Here is a 20341-nt window from a genome sequence, read left to right as displayed (position 1 = left end):
TGCCAAAATGCTGTATCACGCTACGTTACTATTCATACAAGCACCTTCTCAATTTCAGCAAGAATCTGTCTTTCAGTGTTTAGACAGTCATGATTAACCTGACATTTTCAAAAACTTTAAAAAACTTGCTCTCCTGTCCTGTAAATGAGCAGCTCAAAACACTTATTCATTTTAAAATTGAAAAAGAGAGCGATTGAGAAAGGCACTGCTAACCTTCAACTAACTGCTCAAGGCCACGCTGAACAAACCACCAAGGCAATTTCCCCTTTCATAATAAATTAAATTCAAGTTATTACAAATGTAGAAAAAGTATTTAGGGTTTAAATATTTTCAAATCAACAGCTGGACATATTGTAATTAAGCACATTTCTGTAACCCTTTGAATTGACATTTTAATAGCAAAGACCGGAAATGAAGGAGTGGTGCTGAGTTCAGAAAGTAGTGGATTTGTGCAAAGAGCCCATTGTGTATTTTTTAAGTGTGTTTTTTTTTATAAAAGTTTTGCTGTGAAGAGTAAATGTAATCTTGTTGTTGTGATGATGAAAGGCTGACAGTTGCTAAAGCATCCTGTTGGTGAGCAGTGAAACACGGCATACTCCAAAAACGACACAAACTTTGCCAACGCCTTGACATTCTCTCTACATGACTTTACATGCATGAATGATGGCATCATTTTAAACTCAGTCTTTATCAAGCTAATTTATTAACAGTGATATTTTGATAGATTAATTAAATAAAGCAAAACATATACAATATAGTTCTGGATTAATTGCCTGTTTGTATTTGATTTTTGTATTTTTCCTTTTACAATGCACACCTTTTTCAAGGATCGGTGTTATCAGGGCTAAAGGTCATGAAAGTCTGAGAAAATACAAGAACTACATTTAAGTGACGTCCTTCTTCTGCCTTCCAATTGACAATGAAAATGTGCAATCAGAACCTCTTCATTCAATGCAAAAATTTAAATCTTACGTAAGTAATAATTTCTTAAATTTAACCTAAATTAGTTATTTTTTCCTTTAAATGAAATTGTCAGGCAAGATCATTGTGTTTATTTTAAAATACTTATTACTTAATTATCTTATTTGATGAAGCAGTCTTGGCATTCAGTGTTAACAGCCAGTTTTAAGTACTGTGAGGATTAAAACAAGCATTTCCCACATTTTAAGATGACAACATCAAAGGCCCTGAACTGGGGTTTCATAAGTTTTCTTATTTTAAGATTTTGCATAATCTAGTAATAAGATAAATGGAAAAAAATAGTATGAAAACAGACAAGTGTAATATGGTTAATTTCGTTATATTTATTTACCTCCCTGCTTGACACTCAGGCTAAGTTATCCAAGCGTAAAAAAAAAAAATACTCATGTAATTTAAGAAAATAGTTAGATTTATTACAGCTTGAAAAAAGTCGACATTACTTGTTTTTAGTCTGAAAATACTATTTTCAAGACCGCAGTGGTTGATATGGGCCTAGTATTATTTTCTTATTTTTCAAAATCTTACAGGTAAATTTAAGTAAAATGTTCTTGTTCTGTTGGCAGATAATTTTGCTTATTTGAAGTAATAATTTTCTTATTTTACTATATATATATATATATATATATATATATATATATATATATATATTTTTTTTTTCTACAGACCTTTTTGCAGTGTTGTTAGACACAAAGTACATGAAGAATGGCAGTGAAAGGGGATATTTGAATTGTACATTCTCCTCAGCACTAGAATCTCATGCATCAACAACGCAGTGATTCTGTGCTACACTGCATGCATCCTGATGGCAACAAACGCAACAATTATTTCAGTGTGAAGCAGGATACAGGCAGGTGTGTGTGTGTATGTTGGGGGGAGCGCAGTGTGTGAATTTTCTAGTTTGTCACTTTTGTGACAGCCTGTGCAGTGGAGGCTCACATGCTGATCTGGACTAATTATGGAGTGGCAAGAAAGGGGTCTGTCATGGATGCAGAGTGTGATAAATACTGCCACTGCCACAACTGTCAGACAACTATCACACACGCTTGCACACACACTCATGCACACACAAACGCTTGCAACATGCGCTCGCAGACAATAGCGGTGGTGATAGCTAGCCCCAACAAATAACAAAGGTTTATAACAATGGACTTTGTTTGTGTTTCCTTCCTTTTTTTCTTCTCTTGTGTACTTAAGTTTAAAAAAGAAAGAGTAGAGGCAAGAGAGACAAAGAGAAAAACTATTGTGGCCAGTACTTTTGAAATCAGTGTTTTGTTAAAATAGTAAGGCGATGTATTGGGAAGCTCGTTCCATCCTTACTTCATTAACAGTAAATTAGTACAGTAAATAAAACATGGAACTTATTGCATACATTTGCTTACTTTGCAAACTTTATCCAGCTGTGCACTGCACACAATCCTTCATATACATAATGATGCATACAGTATATATTTGCATGGACTTTTATGTGCATATGCATAGCAAAGAATTAACAAACATACCTCCAGCAGACTAAGATGAACTCCCACAAAGTATGGCATGGGGGCACTGCAGATGGAGAGAGGAAAACAATTCATCAGCACTCAAAATCACAGGGTCAAGTTGGCACAACAAAATTTTGCTACAACTGTTTTAAAACAATGAATTTATGTTCGCTCATTTGGATTGGATTGTGTCACTTTAATGCAGGGGTCTCAAACTCAACTTATGTGGGGGCCCGCTAGAGATTGTCTGAGTGTGGCTGAGCCGCATAAAGTTTTTCACAAAAAGGGGCTCAAGTATTCCAAATAACGTACAACTCATCCAATCTTCTCAATCTTTATTAACGGTTCTTCAGAATGTAGGGATGCAATGATATCCAAACGATATGAAGGGCGCAATACAATAATATGGTAATATTTTGTGGTTAAAAAAAAGGTTATAATATTGTTAAAAAAAAAAAAAAAAAAAGGAGAGAGCTCATACTAAAAAAATATATAATGTGCTTTTGTACATAATAACAATGCATATAAACAACCTTTAATCTCTAATAACACATAACGTGGGGGCACTTACTTGCTAATTGACGCACACATTGAGTTCCTCCACATATTGACTCGTTTCACAAGCATAGTACGTTCCCCTTCATCTGATCATTAGCGTGGATTTTAAACATAGAAGGGCCAAAACATGCCTTGTGAAAATTAAACTGTACTAAAAAAACTAGCCACCAGAGGGTGCTAGAACTGCACAAATAGAAATCAACCTGACTTTTTTAACAGATGTCCTGCTTTTAATGTCATGACACGACGACGACAATATTGTGACAGTTTTAATATCGCGATGTCACAATATTGCCATTATCTTTGCATCCCTATGAGAATGTGAGCAAGATTTGGTGAGCTAGTCCTCTCTCTCATCTCCCTGCTACTTTGCATACTCCTCCTCAACACGTCTCGTTGAGTAATGACGTCGGATTTCTTGAGCACCGCAACTTTGTCAGTGCATTCATTCAAGATATGTCGGGCAACAAGAAACAGTCCATCTCCTGTTTTTCTTGAAATTGGCTGTTCTCGTCGCCAACCTTTGTCTTCACGACAGGTTTTGAAAAAGACATGACTGGGACTGGGGCACAGAGTATCTTTTCCTTCCACTTGGTATCACTTTTGTCAAAAGCTGTCATGAGTCTTAGTTATGGTAGCCCATAAGTGATAAAAAACAGACAAAACACCCATCCACGTGAAAAACACACACACAAAAAACATGGAGGGTGCGCTATGATGTCAAGTAGGGTGCCGCAAACTTTCATCCTGGACCCAAATATGACCCCCCGGCTGTGAGTTTGAGACCCCTGCTTGAACAGTGAATAGTCAGTAAACTATTATGTTTATATCTGAGAATGATTTAAGATAACAAGAGACTTAAGGTAATTAAAAACTTTAAATCCCTAATCATTACAAATGCTACGCAGTCTGTTTAATGCACAGCATTCTCTTCATTGCAAAAATGTATCACATATACAGTAGATTTAACAGGTTTCATGTTCTCAACCAGTAAACTTTAAGAAAAGACACAGATATTTAAAGTAGCACTAAGGAACTTTTCAACCTTAATAAAATATTTTCATAACTCTTCTGATGAAACATCGACTTAAAGCTAGTTGAAAGGTACCTTTGTCATGGCCTGAGGGGGCCTGTATCATTTTTACTGGCACTAAGCAACTTTGATGAGGGTGGTAGGAACACTGCCACATAAAAAACTACAAATGTGCCGACAGCTTTATGGCATAGTCACTTCCCCCTTTCCCCATTCGTTACAAAGACGGAAGTCAATTTGAATGTCGATGCACAATTACTGCTTTCCTGGCAGAAGCTGCAAAACAACTGAAAAGAAAAATGAAAAAGGAAAGCTACTCGGATAAAAGGACAGTCAAGGACCAACATTGGCCCAAATTTCCCTTGCTGGCGTGAGCTCAAAAACAACGCAATACGCTTGTCCTCATGGGAAATGAGGTGTTCCTTCAGGCATAACATTACCGCTTTTGTCCATATGGCGCCACCATAATCAATGTAGACTGAAAGTTCTTTAGTGTTGCTTTAAGGAAAACAATTGTCACACCTTCAGCAATTACAATATGTCCGCAGACACTTTAAAGAACAGAACAAAAAAACAAAAATTAACATTGAAAAAAAGGACTGCTGATGTATTTAAAGGAATAGCCTTAAAGTAAGCAGATTTTTTATTTTGCATGGATTATTACCACGTACAAAAAAAAAAAGTGGCAATTGAGTTTGAATTTATACATCACTATGATGACAAAAAAAAAGTGGTTATTTCACACCAATGAAAAATTATAGTACCTCCATTTTCAGTGGCTTATTTTTTATTTTTTTTTAAAAGATCATTGGTAATATGACCACAACTGTATTAGCTGATGGACTTCATTTGTCATTGTCCAAACACTCCTGGTATAACTCCTGTATCCGTCACGGTTTGATATGATTTGAAAAAAAATAAACATGTAGAATCATTGAGTAATATTGGCAGTCCCATCCAGCAGTCAAACAACAGAAGCACATTTTAAGACTTGTACATTCTTTGATTAAATCTTGTTGTGTCAGATCGTCTGTGCCCAAGAGGATTCAGCTGCTGCATGCTCATAATCAGCCTAATACAAGCCAGCAGCACACAGCAGGCTCGTAGCGCTGCAGTGTAATAGACTAAGATATGACACTATCGTCCATCAACAAATATGCACCAGTAAATCCAGCAACACAATACTGTACATGCTCATCATCTAATAAAATTTTATTTTCCTAATCAGTGCTCGGAGGCCACCCCAGTGATTGAATCAACTGCTGCTGAGTTTTCCCAGAGTGTTGAAAATCACATTTTACAGTCGTTGATGAAGAGTTTCTAAAGGCAGATGTGTTCCTCGCAGTGCACGCGATGATCAATCACAGATTGATTCCCCCAAAAAAGCAGCAGCACTTTTTAAAGAAGATGAAATCCATGTGGCGGAAATGCAGAGAAACGAGACACTACGTCGTCTCAGTCCATTCGGATGGATGGCGGATGATGAAGAGGATATCAGAGCCAAGAGTAACGAAGCATGTTGACCCACACTATATGTTATGTTCAGCGCATGTGTGTGTGTGGAGGTGACAGGCCTTACCAGCAGTAGTCCAGAAGATGCGGGGGCAGCACAGGGATGAAGATATGCTGCCAGTACATTGGAAAGAGCAAAGCAGCTGCACCGTGGACACATGCCGTTAACTAGAGAGAAAAGCAGAAAGGCGAGAAAGAGGTCAATGCACATGATAACAGTAAATATAGCATTTAACAGTGAAATCCAAAACAACACGTTCATAGAACACTTCTATAATAGAAACTCACGTTAAGATGCAGTGCAGTTGTATGTCACCAAAGGATTGTTAAATGAATGCCTCTCCGACAGTGTCAATTTAAGCAAGTACCGCATCCCATTAGATTGCACAGGTGCACCTTATGTTGCTACAGGTGAGTATATGTCAGCCTTTTGTGTTGAACATGTAATCTGAAGCTATTATTGGAAGAAAGAATAGAAGATCAACCGGCTGACAGCAGCCTGTCTCCAACTTTTGTAGCAGACACAGAATGACAAATGGTGGAAAAAGGATGTAAATAAATGTATGGATGGCAAAGGTTGAAGAAAAAAAAGACAATTGCATGGCACCAACACTATGTTTTTGTTTCGTATCGATATATTCCATTGCTGTTATAATGCACATTTGAAACTTTGAACTAAAAATTATTAGATAAATTGTAGGGCTGGGTTTAAAAAAAAAGAACAATCAATATTGAATTGATTTTCCTTTTCAAGCGCAATATCGATTCATAAAACCATGAATCGATTATTTTATATATCTCTTTTTCCCATAAATTCTCAAGAAAATTGAATTTCAAAGGCCAATTTTTTGTTTACCTTACTGTTTTCTTAAAATTGACTGTTCACATGAATTTAAAAGTATTTTCTTACATTTATGAAAGACCTGATTTATTGCATTTAAAAATAATCCAGAATCCTTTTAATTTATATTAGATTATGAAAATATTTTTTATCTCATCCTTGTTGATGTCAATGTTGGTGTTATAACAAGTGTTACTTTTAATAATAAACTACTACTTTGGAATTTAATATTTGTGGCGTTTTTATCATGTCCTTGACATTTAAGAAGAATTGATGTGCCATAATTAATCAATATCGGATTGAAGTGAAGTGAATCGAATCGTGAAAAATTTAAATCGACTAGAACTGAACTCTTGTGAATCGAAATAGAGTGGATTGAGGAAATTAGAATCGATAACCAGCCATAATAAATTGTATTGTTACGAGAATAAACCATCTGTGTGAGATGGTGAGCCCCTAAAACTAAATTAACCTAAAATGTCTTCGTCAGGCAATGATCAGGCATGCGGTTCTCAATTAACTGCTTTTCAACTAAATGCCAAAACAACAATTGCAGCCGAACACACGTCTGTCGTTAGTCATAAAAATCAAAATAAGTGCCTAAGCCTGGCATAATAAATAGAAATAATTAACCTCTCTTTTTTCAACAAATAATGAGGTGCAATCAAATGAAGATGACATCGCTTTTCAAAGGCGCTCAATTCACGACACAGTCAAACCAACAGCGCACATAAAATTAAAATCATTGTCTCCCATTGTCTTAGAGCCAGGACCCCCCCCTCCCGACCCACTCGCCCCCTCTTGACACGGCGTCTCTTAAAAACCAAGCTAAAAGTAATGACCTGCAACACACACACACACGCAGGCACGGCAGGGGAACGAGGCGTTAGCTCATCCCCCAGATTAAAATAACATGATTAAATATGGAAAGAGAACAGAGGTCTGAGGGGCTCCTGCGGGACTTCATTAGGGCAAATTGCCAAAGAATGAAACATGAGTTAGCCAAGAGAGACTGCGGGCTAGGCCAATACCACCGGGACCCCGGAGCAGCAGCCGCTGTTATACTGCTACAGCTTCACAGTCAATGTGTGAAGCGGACACACACTGTGACACACACGCACACACAGCTACCAGGAGACCCTCTGCTCACTGACACACAAAGTGTCACAATTGACCGGCCAAGAGCCAAAACCACCACTGCCAGAAAAAGAACACCCCCCCCCCGCCCCCGCACCTCTTGCAGTGAAACCTCACATCAAGCCTGGACATCTGAGGGGCTCTGCATGCGTGCCTGCGTGTGCTTTTGTATAAATGTGCCGCCCTCCTTGCATGTTTGTTTTAACCGCGTTCATTTTTCCTATCGGCTGGGGGGAAAAAAACACTTATTTGTTGTCTCGGTGCAATCTCTCACCCAGCCAGTCCCACAATAGTTAAGACTTAATCAACATTTAATTGGTGTCTTGCTCTGTGTATCTGAATATGCATATTTTTCGTCTTCCGACACAACAACACCGCCACGCTCCTGTCAGAATGAATTCCCTCACAAACAGTTTGGCTTCTTTTGTTAATTCTGAGAGTAAATCGATCCTATGAATATTAATGTGGGAAAGTGAAACACTTGGTGGAGGAGTTGTTATCAAAAATCATCAGATATTTTTTTTCCTTCACCAAAGTGATGATAAAGGGCCATTAATTTGTGATAAAGAGAGGTCAGCGGTCTGACTGTGGGCTTACGCGCACACGCACAAAGTGGAGATCCAACAGGCGAGTATATTCCTCCTCTGGGAGTGCGAGACAAGCCCCAGCCATTCACTGGTACCAGGAGGTAATGGCACAGAACACCTCGCTAACCAACTCCAATTATCTCCACCAGGCCTCAAGGTGAGCCCCCACCCCCCCAACCGGCGTGATTTACTTACAGGTTGAAAGGGAGAAGACCAGCTTCTCACGCTTCTTCTCCTAACACCCACTGGCTGTTTTAGGGGAGTTTCTTGAGAACGGAGGAGGTTACGGACGCTCAGAGATTTATATTCATTTCATTTGCTATCTCCAAATAGATAGAGATGGAACTGTGTCTGCCATAAGTTAGCTCAAAAGTAACGTCAGGAAAGCAATGCATGTTTCTTCACTCAAATGACTAAAACAGCCAATAAATATGACAAATTTAAATTTTTCTTCTTTTTATTCAAGGAGTTTAAAAAAAAAAAATCTATCAAGGGGTCAGGATTGGGACGGGGGTTCACGTGACAGTAAGCCATAAGAGGCTAAGGCTGATAAAATATTTGCCAGGCTGATAAATAATAGATGAGTGGAGCCAAATGGCTTACACGCTCCACAAAAGACCCGGGTGCTTAATATTCCATTCAATGGAGAATCACAGATACAGTCCCCAAGAACAAATACAGGATTAGGTGCTGGGTCCAGTCCTCGGGGACCGGGGCTCAGCCCGGTAATGAGGGGCCGCCTGCCTCTCACACTGTGCGCGCGTGCATGTGTGTGTTGCCCCATCGGCTGTGAGAAGCGAAGCGATTATACAGCGACAGCCTGCTTCAAAAAGCAGTCAAGGTCTTTGGTTGTGCCCTGAGAGCTTTTTAGCGCACTTGTAGCCAAAACATAAAGAAGACTGGTACTTGCGGACTCATTCACAATTGGGCTACGGACAGAAAAGATGGAGACAGACGAGCAGTGCAAGTAGAAGAAAGCGCAACAGAAAAGATACAAACTTTAAAAGTGTATTAGAGCTGGGCAAAATGCCGCAATCAAAAAGCTCCTCACCAAAGGCTTTATGTCTTTACAAAAAGTCCTACGAGAAGCTAAAACCAAAGTGAAAGAAAAAGTACAAGTGAGGATGGTGTTCTTTTGCTTTTTTATACAACCTGCAGGTTTATGGAGCAAGTATGTGTATTTTCACTCAAAAAAATATATGATAATGTACAAGATTTAAAACCCTCGTCACCAACCATAAACCTAGGCATTAACAGATCAATCAGCAAGCCTTTCAAACTGTTTTTTTTTTTTAAATAAATGATTTCACTAAATGTATAATGCATTTTGAGTAAGTTTTGAGCATAAAATAGAACAGGCAGTTTATTTTCCAGAACTGTATATTTTCATGGAAGAAAGGTTTGGCATTATCTTGCATCCAACAATCCTCCATATTTCAGGCTAAATCCTGACAGATTGCCTTAGTGGCTGTGTCCAAAAGTGTGAATTAGGAATGTTCTATACAAAGGGTGTTTAAAAAAATCGATTCGGCAATATATCGCGATATTACAGCGCACAATTCTCGTATCGATTCAATATGTAGCCGAATCGATTTTTAAAGATCGCTTTTTGATGGAAATATTGAACAAAATGTCTTAATTAGGGTTCAAACTCTTAAGCATGTAAGAATGATATATTAATGGAACATTAAGCCTTAAAATTTGATTTCGATGCTGTTCAAACATGAAACAGATTGCAACCTGTTTGTTAAAAACGGTGGCTCAGTTATAAGCCTGAAGTGCATTTTCATTTAAATCTTACAGTGTACATGTACAAGTTTACTTATTAGTATTTTCTAAATTTGAGTTAAAAAAAAAAATCGCAATAATTGACTTATAGATTCTTATTGGGATTAATCGGTATTGTATCGAATCGTGACTTATGAATCGTGATACAGATCGAATCGCAAGGTACTAGGCAATTCACGCCCCTATTCTATATCATTTTTTTCCCCAGACCAATATCAGAACAAGCACTCAACTCTTGTGTAGTCACCGATACCAAGTACCGATACCACTAGTACTCTTGATACATATAATTTCCCCCTAAAACCAACAAAAGATCATTTTAGAGAAGGACCACTAAATCCCAATATAGCATTTTTCCTTAAAATCACATTAAATTAATGGCAATTTCCTAATCTTTCTATTTCTAATTTCTAGATCCTGATCACAAAATGGCCACAAAAGGGCGTCCGATACAGCGAGCTCCATAATGGTCATATTGAACTTGTACTATCTACCAGGAGCTCTTGAATTCATTCTGTGTATGATACTTTTGAGTGTGATCTGTGGGTTGCAGGCAAGTTTTTTTTTTTTTTTTTGGTAAACATGATATAGTTACTTAATTTGGGCAATTCTCAGGAACAACTAGAATAAATTTCATCATGGCTGTCTGACAAAAAATTTAACTGTCCAACACACCACATTCAGATCACTGACTTGTCAATTTAGATCTGCTCTTAAGTAAACATGTAACATTGGATGAATAAAAACAGCAGCAACTGTTTCACTCACAGTGTAGACTGGGTTTGATGTTGAGAGGTTATGAAAAAGTAGGGCTCAACAAAGGAATACATGACAAAACAATGTGCTTAAATTAATCTTGATCTCAAATAGGAGTTGAATTGACTGGCACATCAGTTGTGTTATTGGTAAACTAAAGAGCATTAGAGAAGATTTCAACGCAAGTTTTCAACGGAAGTTAGAGGTCGTGATGATGCTAATTGTTAAGGTTCTTCTGAATGAGACAAGGAAGACACTCATTATCTGAAGGTACATTCGCGGAGCGCATATTTGACTTTTGATGGCGTCGAGGTCGGATATATGCCACCTGGCCGTTCAAACTGCGGTCGCATTGCAAAAATTCGGTTACGTATCCGATCTAGGACCACATATGAAAGTGACCCAGGACGGATATGAAAAAAATCGGAATTGAGCGGTTCAGACTGACATAAAAAAGTCAGATACAGGTCGCATTTGGGCAAAAAAATCCGATCGGGGTCGAATTTGCTTGCATTGTGAACGTAGCCTAAGAGAGTGCACAAGGAGTATTAACACCTCTGCGGAGGTATACTTACAACTATTTTAGAGACAAATGATACTATTACTCGTTGCGGTTGATAGTTTGGGGCGTGGGCGGGGGTACAAAATATTTTCTTCTGCTTGGGGGATGTAAGAAAAAATTATTGAGAAATACTGAGTTGAAAAACAGATAGACCGGTTGAATAAACTGGCAAAAAAAGAAACCTTGTGGTCAGTGTACTTCAAGAGACAAATACTTCGTCCTGTTAAAAGTAACATACTTTCTCGATTTTCAGACCAATTCATTTCTGTTTTCTCTTTCCTTCATCCAGCTGTCTTTCTGTCCATGCCAGACTCCTTTGACTGTTAGGTTTTATTGTTATGTTAGCCTTTCCTTCTCTCCTCCTCAGCACCAACTAAGTTTCCAATTAGCCGGTCTGCTTTCGCGTCTGTAGACATACACGGATGTCAGGCCCAGCGCGACTCAAGTGTGCCTCACAACAAGTAGGTGGCACAGGAAGAGAGAGGGAGGACAGACGTGTTGCTGGTGGCAACAGCTAACGCCAGGCCTCCTACACAGACAAAGCGACTGAGAATCTGTCACAAAGACATAAGGTGTGAGTTACAAGTACCTGCGCACATATAAACAGATGCATGCATGCAAGCGAAAAAAAAAAAAGACAAACACCCACTACATGCAAATAGGGACATTTGTGGCTACAGCAGGAGAGCACGCATGGCAACTCATGGCACATGGCTTGACTAGGTAGGGATAAATCTATTGAAGGGAAAGACACACAGGGAGCAGGAGTAGGAGAGGTGTAGCCAGCGAGAACACGAGACAGATGGGTAAAAAATGATATGTCAGAGAGGACCAAGATAGCGTAAGTCGGGAGACACAGTAAAGTCAGGCAACGAGAGGAGAGGAACAACAGAGGGAAAGGCAGGAAACAGAGAGACAGCTGGCACTCTAGGGCATGCTGGATGGATAGCGCCTTGTTAGCATAGGCCTGACAGGCTGATGAGAGGGCTGCTGTCAGACCATGCTGGGGCTGGGCTCTGTGAGTTTGGGCGATAGGCAGGGCAGAGAATGGGCTTGCGAGCTGGGGGGCCTCAGCAGATGAAAGACGAGGAAGGTGGTGGGGCGGTGGCGGGGGAGGGGGAGCGGGGGGTCCTCCCAGCTGACTAGTTAGAGGAAGGGCTGATGCAGCCCCATTATACGGCACTATGACAAGGCTGCACGCTCCGCTGGCTCCCGCCCCTTGCGCCACTGCCGACCGGCCTTTTCAAAGAGCCGTAGTGTTCACCTCTGGTCACGAAACGGCAAAAAAGTCAACTGATGCATTGTTGTACAATAATGATTTATTCCTTTGCTGTTGGCCGCTCGCAAGCCGCACCGGTCATGTACCGACAGACTGACACGCTGGCTTCACCGGAGGCTTTAACACAGGCATCACCCGGAGCAGAAAGAATAAATGCAGTACATTTATGAAAAGCGCGAGTGTGTGTGTGTGTGTGTGTCCATCTTCTACACTGTTTCTCACTGCTGTGCTGGCCCAACTGGATTGCCATTCACTATAAAGGCAAACTATTGTGCTACTGCATGGTCACTGCACCTACACAAAGTGAAAATGAAGGAAAATATAGCCGCTCAACTCTTAGCAACCTAACTCATTTGTTCCCAAAAACGTATAAATACATTCTATTTTAAATATTACCATGGTCCCAAAAACGTATTTATAAGTTTTTTTTAAATGTTGTTTTTAATGCTAGAGCATACTGATGTCTTTGATGCAGCGTCTGAACTAAAGAGAATGCTTGAACAAGGGTAGTTATTACAAAAAAGCCCAGCAGGTGGCAGCAGAGAATGAGAGATCAACCTGGGCCATGTTGCATAAAGCTCTTTTCCCCACTGTTTTAAACAGATTTGTGAATAATGATGAAACTTAGCTATATTCTAATGCTAATTGCTGCAAAACAAAAACAGATAGAAACATACTTTTTTTCCTGATGAAAAAATACTCATTTTTCTTTTTGTACAGTCCATGTTTTTATAGCAATAGAACACAATATTCTGTGGGGCTTGCAAAATCTGTCAAAAGTAAAAAAAACAAAAAAAAAACAGCTGGGAGCGAAGGGGGTTGCTTCAGTGAGAATGGCTGGAAGTGAATGAGTTAAAAAGATTGCACTCTCCTGTGAAGACTATTGACTGTGGGATAGTAGAAAATTTAGGCTCTTTTCTTTTAGAGTGAGTACATTTGGGCTTGATTTCTGATGGGTTATAGTCGTGAAAACATCTTGAGAACAAATCCATAAATGCTTTAAATGTCTGAGAAGGGTGAGAAAGTCTGCCTATTTCCTGAGGTTAGATACATTTGAGTAGGTTTTGGTCAAATTGATTGCTCTCATACTTATCAGACACCACGACGGGTAGAATAAATTAGTGGCAGCTACACTTCCTGTTGCTTACCCAAGTATGTTCCATGTAGAAACTTGTCAAGTCTCTCAAGTAATGTAAGAGAAAAATAAAACTAAGAATATATGTATGTTTTTATTAACTGTCCGTGACCACCCAAAATGGATCCATGGCCTATTTTTTGTGTACCGACCCACCAGTTGAGAATCTATGTTGTAGAAATACTGTCATGTGATGTGAATGAGTCAACTTGGTGTCTCCTGCAAATTAGTCGCCTATCGGTGTCCAGGCAGCACAATACAATATGGGTAAAGTCACAATAAGTCGACAATAATAATAATAATAGAAATATGCAGGCAATTGAGGCGAAGACTTCCTTGTTAATGTGTCATCAAAGTGTTTTTTTTTATACTATGCATACTATTATAAAGTTACTTTTTATTGACACTAAAGAATCTTCAAACCTTCATTAATATATTGCCTGTGACACAAAATATTTATCGATGGTTTAACGCTTACTTTCTAAGGAAACATTTGCTTAACTATGAACTGATTGGACATGGATCTGCTTCCTGGATCATATTGTGGTAGACTGGTCCCCACTACACTTCGTGACAATGACATGGAATTCTTTTTTTTAATGTGTTGATATTCCTGCAGGAAAAAAATTCAATGTTTCAAAATCTATATATATTTGAGCTGGGGGGGAAAAAAACAACTCACCTACCTATCCCTAATGAGCAACACAATTTATGCTTTCAGTTTGAAGAGATGAGCAATGCTGCTGTTATTAAGCAAAATATAAAGCATGTGGAAGAATGAAAAGAAAATACTTTTTACGCTCAGTAGCATTTGTGTGAGTGCTTGTCTCTCAGCATTGACACAACAATGCCTCCAATATAAGGAGAAAAACAAGCTTTGAAAATATTACTGTCCATCCAGTGACTGCCAACAGTCCCTTTATCAAACATTATGACAAACTGACATCAATTATATATTTTTCACCTGTTCAAGTATTTGATCACCAGACAATTGGCTGGATAATGAGCTCGGCTCTTTACAGTTAAGTATGCATTATTGTGGCAAGCTTTCCCTCCTGAACTTGGGAGGTCAGTCTTCCCAACAGCGAAAAAATAATGCATCACAGGAGCAGCAATAATGCAAAGGCCCGCAAGTAATCCCAGCGGGGATGTGAAAATACCTTTGTACGCCAGTGCCTGACATATACTGCTACCAAACCAAAACAGCCCTCCCAGAGGAAGATAGATAGATCGACAGATGAGTTGATGACGGATTGCAGAGGATAAAAGGCTGCAAGAGGTAAAGCTCTGACGAATAATGTCTTAAAATATCCCGCCGCTATATTTTATTATGAGAAATAAGACGAACACTTGACTCAGGGTGGCAGAAAATTCTAAATCAAATTTGAGCCAATTGCATCCACCCCCGCTTTCCGCTCGAGTGAAAAGAAAAACACTTTCACTCTCGAGTCTAACGATGTTCATCGTGTAACCGTGGTGTTAGGAAAGGTGCGGCTGTTCTGACAGGCTGACGGGAGACAGGTGAAAGTCGAGGAGGGCTGGATGACTTTTACAGTTTTGCCTCTGCGGCTCCTATGGGAGACCTTGGGTGCTGCCAGCACCCATCAACAGCGCGGGGGCCCTCCGGCTCTTCAGTGTTGATACCCGGGCGGGATCAGCTACATTGGAGATACAGATAGGACTGGGATGACATCACTTCCCGCTTCCATCTCATCTGTCATAAACATTTGGCTCTGCCTCAGCAAACACAAAGATAAGGCTCGGAGGGTGGAATGAGGAACAGAGGAAGGAAGGAAGAGGGGGAGAAATAGAAGGGATCCCTCCCTCATAGACACAGACAGAAGTAGCTTTAAATTATGTGAGTTAAGACAAGCACTAAGTGATAATTTAAGGCTTTTGGTCTGATAATATTTTGGAGTTATAAAACAGTCAAAAATAATCCAGCTTTGGAGTGACTATCAGAGCTTGCTACTTGCCTAACTGTTTGACTGCAGGGTGGTGTTCAACTCCCTGCACAAGCAGCGTTGCATGTCAGAGAAATCGTCTCTTCCTACTTTTTGATATCTTGCTGGAATATTGATGAAGCACTTCATATTCAATCAAATAGACATTCTGGCTAAATTAGAATGTGAATTCCATATGAAGCTGAAGACATTGAGTCTTGGAGGTTGTAAATTAATGAATACAGTGGTATTTTCAATTACGAGTATAATTAGGTCTGTGACCAAGTTGGTAACTTGTACAGTCCCATCTAAACTTATCCCATTGAAATGAATTGAAAGGTCATTAATTGATCCATTCCAGCCCCCCCTCCCCCTCCAAAAAAAGAGAGTATGAAAAAAAGGAGTGTGCATCGATCCAATAATTGAGGATTTGATACGCATCCCAAGATACGATTCAAGAACGGTCCATTTTCAAATGGAATGATTAAATTTGGTTTGATTCAGTGGGATGACAATTCTATTTGATGTGGAATGGCTTCAGTTTTAGGCAATAGGCAAGAATATTTAAAAACTCTCCAAAGCCAAAACTATTCAAGTTCATCAAATTCAAATGCACAACAAATCATCAGCATCATCAAAACGATTTATACTGTTTGATACCTGGCATGCATCTCTCACAAAAGACGATTCAACATGTATTTCAATGCATGTGGTGCAACATGGTTCAAGAACGGCACATTTTAAAATGTAATGATTTGGTTCAGTTAAGAATCTAAACCAATTGTCCAATTCAAATAGTTTTTTTGTTACATGCCTAGCCTAATATAAAGCAAAATAAAAGACAATAGAAATCAATAAATTATTTATTTATTTATTTTTACTTTACATATTATAGTATTCGTGTGTTGGTTTGCCTTTAAAGGGCGTCGGCCAGTGAGTGACATCAGGAGTTCAAGTCAGGTTGTCTCTCATTTTATATTCGTATGCTCGACTGTTAATCTTGTTCAATGTATGTTCTTTTCTGTTGTAGTACTTCCGTAGCTCACTCAATATGGATCTGAGTTTGGAGCAGAGAATCATGGATTCAATATTCAAAGGAATTATAATGCGGAAAACGCTGAAACTTAGACTGGTTGTTGAAGAAAGGCTAGTCCAAAGCAATGCTGAGGTGCCTTTGAGCAAGACAATGCAGCCCTAACTGCTCAACAACTTCATCAAACTAATGTCTCACCATCCACTGCTCCAATTACACAATTTCCAATAAAGTTAATTCTGCTTGGAAAAACTGGAACATAACAACTGGCATACGGTGAATGCAGCGTACACCGTGACATCATCACCAGTTACTCACAGCACAAATGCAGAGAGAAAGACAAACCACTCTCAGTCACATTCACACCTACAGGCACTGAACATTTTACTGTAAAAATGTTTTTGGGATAAGGGAGAAAGCTGGCAAACAAGATTCGAACCTGAGCCCAATCGAATTTTTTTTTTTGTACAACTGTACTCCCTGGGGATGAATTCCGTCTCATGCGAAATTAAGACAAGGCTGCATCATTTGAGTTTAAGAGAAGCCTTGCCCAAACTATGTGGCATACTCTTTTTAAAAGCGTCTTTCCTGTGGCTGATCTCAGCCAATGGACTCACAGTGCTCAGCTTGCTTGAGGTAATGATGATGCGCCGCTCGTGAAGCATACTGCCGTAGAGTTGCAGCATGTTGTTGACATCCACAGCCACAAAGTATTCTGTCAGGTTTCTCTAGAAATAGGCAGAAAGGGAGATACATAACAAACTGTCCTTGTACAACATGTTACAGAAAAGCGTCAGACGGTTAGAGCGTGTGCTCTCGTAGCAGAGACATACTGTACCTGGGCTACAACCTTGCACCTATTACTTTGTTGCAAGAGCTAACGGTGATAATACAGAACGAAAGAAGTTAACATTTGTATGCACAGATGCCTGACTGAACTCTACTTTAAATACAAGAAAAATCTACAGGGAGAAAGGCGAGCTAAATCTGAAGTATCTAATACCCATGGAAGTCACTGAACTTCAACATGAAAATGTATCAGCACCAGGAGACAAAACTGAAACAAGAGGATGATGCAATAATTTCAAAAGATGACAAGTGTATCTGGTTAAACACGATTAGAGGCAGATATGTTTCCAGAAGAGAGGGCTCACTTTATCTCTCTCTGTCTGGTTTTCCACAAATACTTACACTCTCTGGGATAGTTGGCAGTCCATTGATATCCGGGGCGATGAAGTAGGAGTGCTGCGGAAAACACAAACATGCAGGAGAAAGAAGAGAGAAGGTCACAAGTGAAGCACACCACTTACATAGAAGAAAATGAGGGAAGGGGGGTTGACTTTGTTCTATGATTTATGGCTCATCTTCAGCTCTGTCTATATGAATTGCTGAGCTGGTGTCTGAACTGTGGTGCTGCTTTTATCGGGCTTGCAGAACAGAGAAAGCTCAATAGAAACTCATCTCCCCACAGACACAGACTGGGGTGATGTCTCTGGTGGAAAACTGAGTCTTTATTTAAGCATTAGAAAGGCTTGTGGAGCAGCAACACTTGTGTGTGCCAGCGCGCGCACGCACGCACACAAACACAGGTTGTTTAGAGGATCACAGAGCTGCCTGTCTCACTTTGGGAGAGCAGGGCACTTTCAGTGTTCCGATCAAAGAGGCCGGAGAGGGGTTCTGTCTGGAGACGGGTAGGCAAAGCACCAACTGAAGCGCACACTCTACCTCACTCAACCATCTGTTGCCGGCTTGTCCCCTAAACCCAGGACAGAGTGGCCCATGGGAATTTCACTATTGTAATTTATTTTCAAATGTTTAATATTTGTCTACAGAATGTTAATTTAACTGCTGCATACATGAATATAATCTCGTGAAAAAAAATATAAAAATCAAAGTTCACATTTTATACGTTTCACATTTTTATACATTTTAATATAATACATCTCAGATGGCATTAAAATAGGGCATAAGAAAGTCAATGAAGAGCCAAATCACCTAAAGAGAACAAAGGAATTTCTCTGACGAAAGGCATAGAAGCAGTGATGGAAATGCAGAGCGACACTCACAAAACCCAATAGAATGAGGAGGGAATCACTATAAAGTTAGTTGTGATTTTTATGGATTCTAGTAAAACCCACCACCATATTTGAAGGGATTTAAAGTGATACTTGACTCATTTAGCCATTTTCAGCAGAAAAAAATTATATTTTGTCCAGAATGAATTGATAACTTCATTATTTTTCATGTACAATTAATACCTTTAAAAACAAATTTTTCCACTTGCTGTCGACTGAAGATGACATCACCTGTGCAGAGGAAGTAGGTAACGACCATCATAGTTCATTTTGCTGACCAAACCCAGAAAACAGGTGAGCCAAGATTGGTCATTAGCTACTTATTCAATGTCATGTGATGTCATCTTCTTACTAGATCAACTTTTTACTGCTGAAAATAGCTCAATAAGTCAAGTATCACTTTAAGGCAAAGTCAACACAAAAATGTTATTTACAATAATACTGTATGTTGTGTGCGATCCTACAAGTCTAAACACCACATTCTGATCACTATTACATTTGTGGAATATGAATTAAGCAGCAATTTCCACTTGTTTTAATCCATCTCAAAGAGCGGCCATTTTCCACTTACTGTCGACTGAAAATGACATCACAGTTGCTCAAGGCTAAGGTAACAACCAATCATTGCTCACCTGTTTTCTGGGATTGGTCATGTGATATTGGCAAGCAGAGCCATGTATGGTCATTATCTGAGCCCCGAGTAACTGTGATGCCATTTTCAATTGACAGCAAGTGGCCAAATGGGCCCCCCCCCCTGAGATGGAAAAAAACAGGGGGATTTTGCTGCTTAATTCACATTCCACAGACGCAATATTAATCAGAACGATGTGTAGAGACAAGTGCAGCTGTGTCAAACATACGGCCCTCGGGCCACAACCGGCCCATCAGGGGGTCTAATCTGGCCCGTGAGGACATTACAAAAACGTGCAGTTTTTCACTAAAGTTAACTGTAATTTTGTCAACTGAAGGGCGCAGTGACGACCACTTACTTGACATTTTGAAACTGTACTGTTACACAGGATTTTTTTTTAAATTGCGCTTCAAAATATATATATATTTTAGATTAATCTACATTAAAATAGTAATAAATTTCAACATTTTCTGAATGTACTTATTTATACAAAAAAAAAAATGGAAATACTTTTTACCTTTGCTTATTAAGCCATGGATGTACTGGTCCAACCCACTTCAGATCAAATTTGAATAAAAGTGGCCCCTGAATTAAAATGACAACCCTGGCATAGAGCCTATTATTGTAAAGGAAAATTTTAGGTTGGCTTCCTTTTTAAGACGATGCTGGAATTCTTTTCATCTGGGGACTGGATTTACATACTTACATGTACTGTTTATAAATGTTCTATTTTTCACTACCTTCAGTAGAAAGGATACCAATGTGGTAATAAATAGTCAATTGAGACAGTAACAGACTGTGCTAATCTGCGTAATTACTCAAAAAAAAATTTGCTAGGATAAACATGGTAAAATATTCCTCTCCCCAGTGTTTCTACATTATGAACGGAAACTAAGAAAACAATTACCGGTATGTTATTGTTCAAATGGCTGTATTTCCCTAGAGGGAGGGTCATTTCTGTTTCATTAGGTAAACATGCAACACAAATGCTGAAATGTTGCAGAAATCG

General features: G+C 39.2%; 1 protein-coding gene across 2 annotated transcripts in view; it reads right to left on the bottom strand.

Moving 5' to 3' along the window:
* dennd1b (DENN/MADD domain containing 1B) overlaps positions 1–20341 on the bottom strand; it is a 141608-nt gene that overhangs the window by 49912 nt on the left and 71355 nt on the right. For both annotated transcript variants that reach the window (XM_077584944.1, XM_077584942.1), the window contains 4 exons: positions 17818–17871; positions 17244–17354; positions 5633–5733; positions 2481–2526 (listed from right to left, as the gene is read on the bottom strand). In XM_077584944.1, coding sequence (XP_077441070.1) covers positions 2481–2526; positions 5633–5733; positions 17244–17354; positions 17818–17871 — 312 coding nt within the window. The remainder of the gene's footprint in view (positions 1–2480; positions 2527–5632; positions 5734–17243; positions 17355–17817; positions 17872–20341) is intronic.

This window comes from Vanacampus margaritifer, chromosome 13, assembly GCF_051991255.1.
Source record: "Vanacampus margaritifer isolate UIUO_Vmar chromosome 13, RoL_Vmar_1.0, whole genome shotgun sequence".
NCBI classification, from domain to species: domain Eukaryota; kingdom Metazoa; phylum Chordata; class Actinopteri; order Syngnathiformes; family Syngnathidae; genus Vanacampus; species Vanacampus margaritifer.
This window is presented reverse-complemented; position numbering and strand designations above follow the sequence as displayed.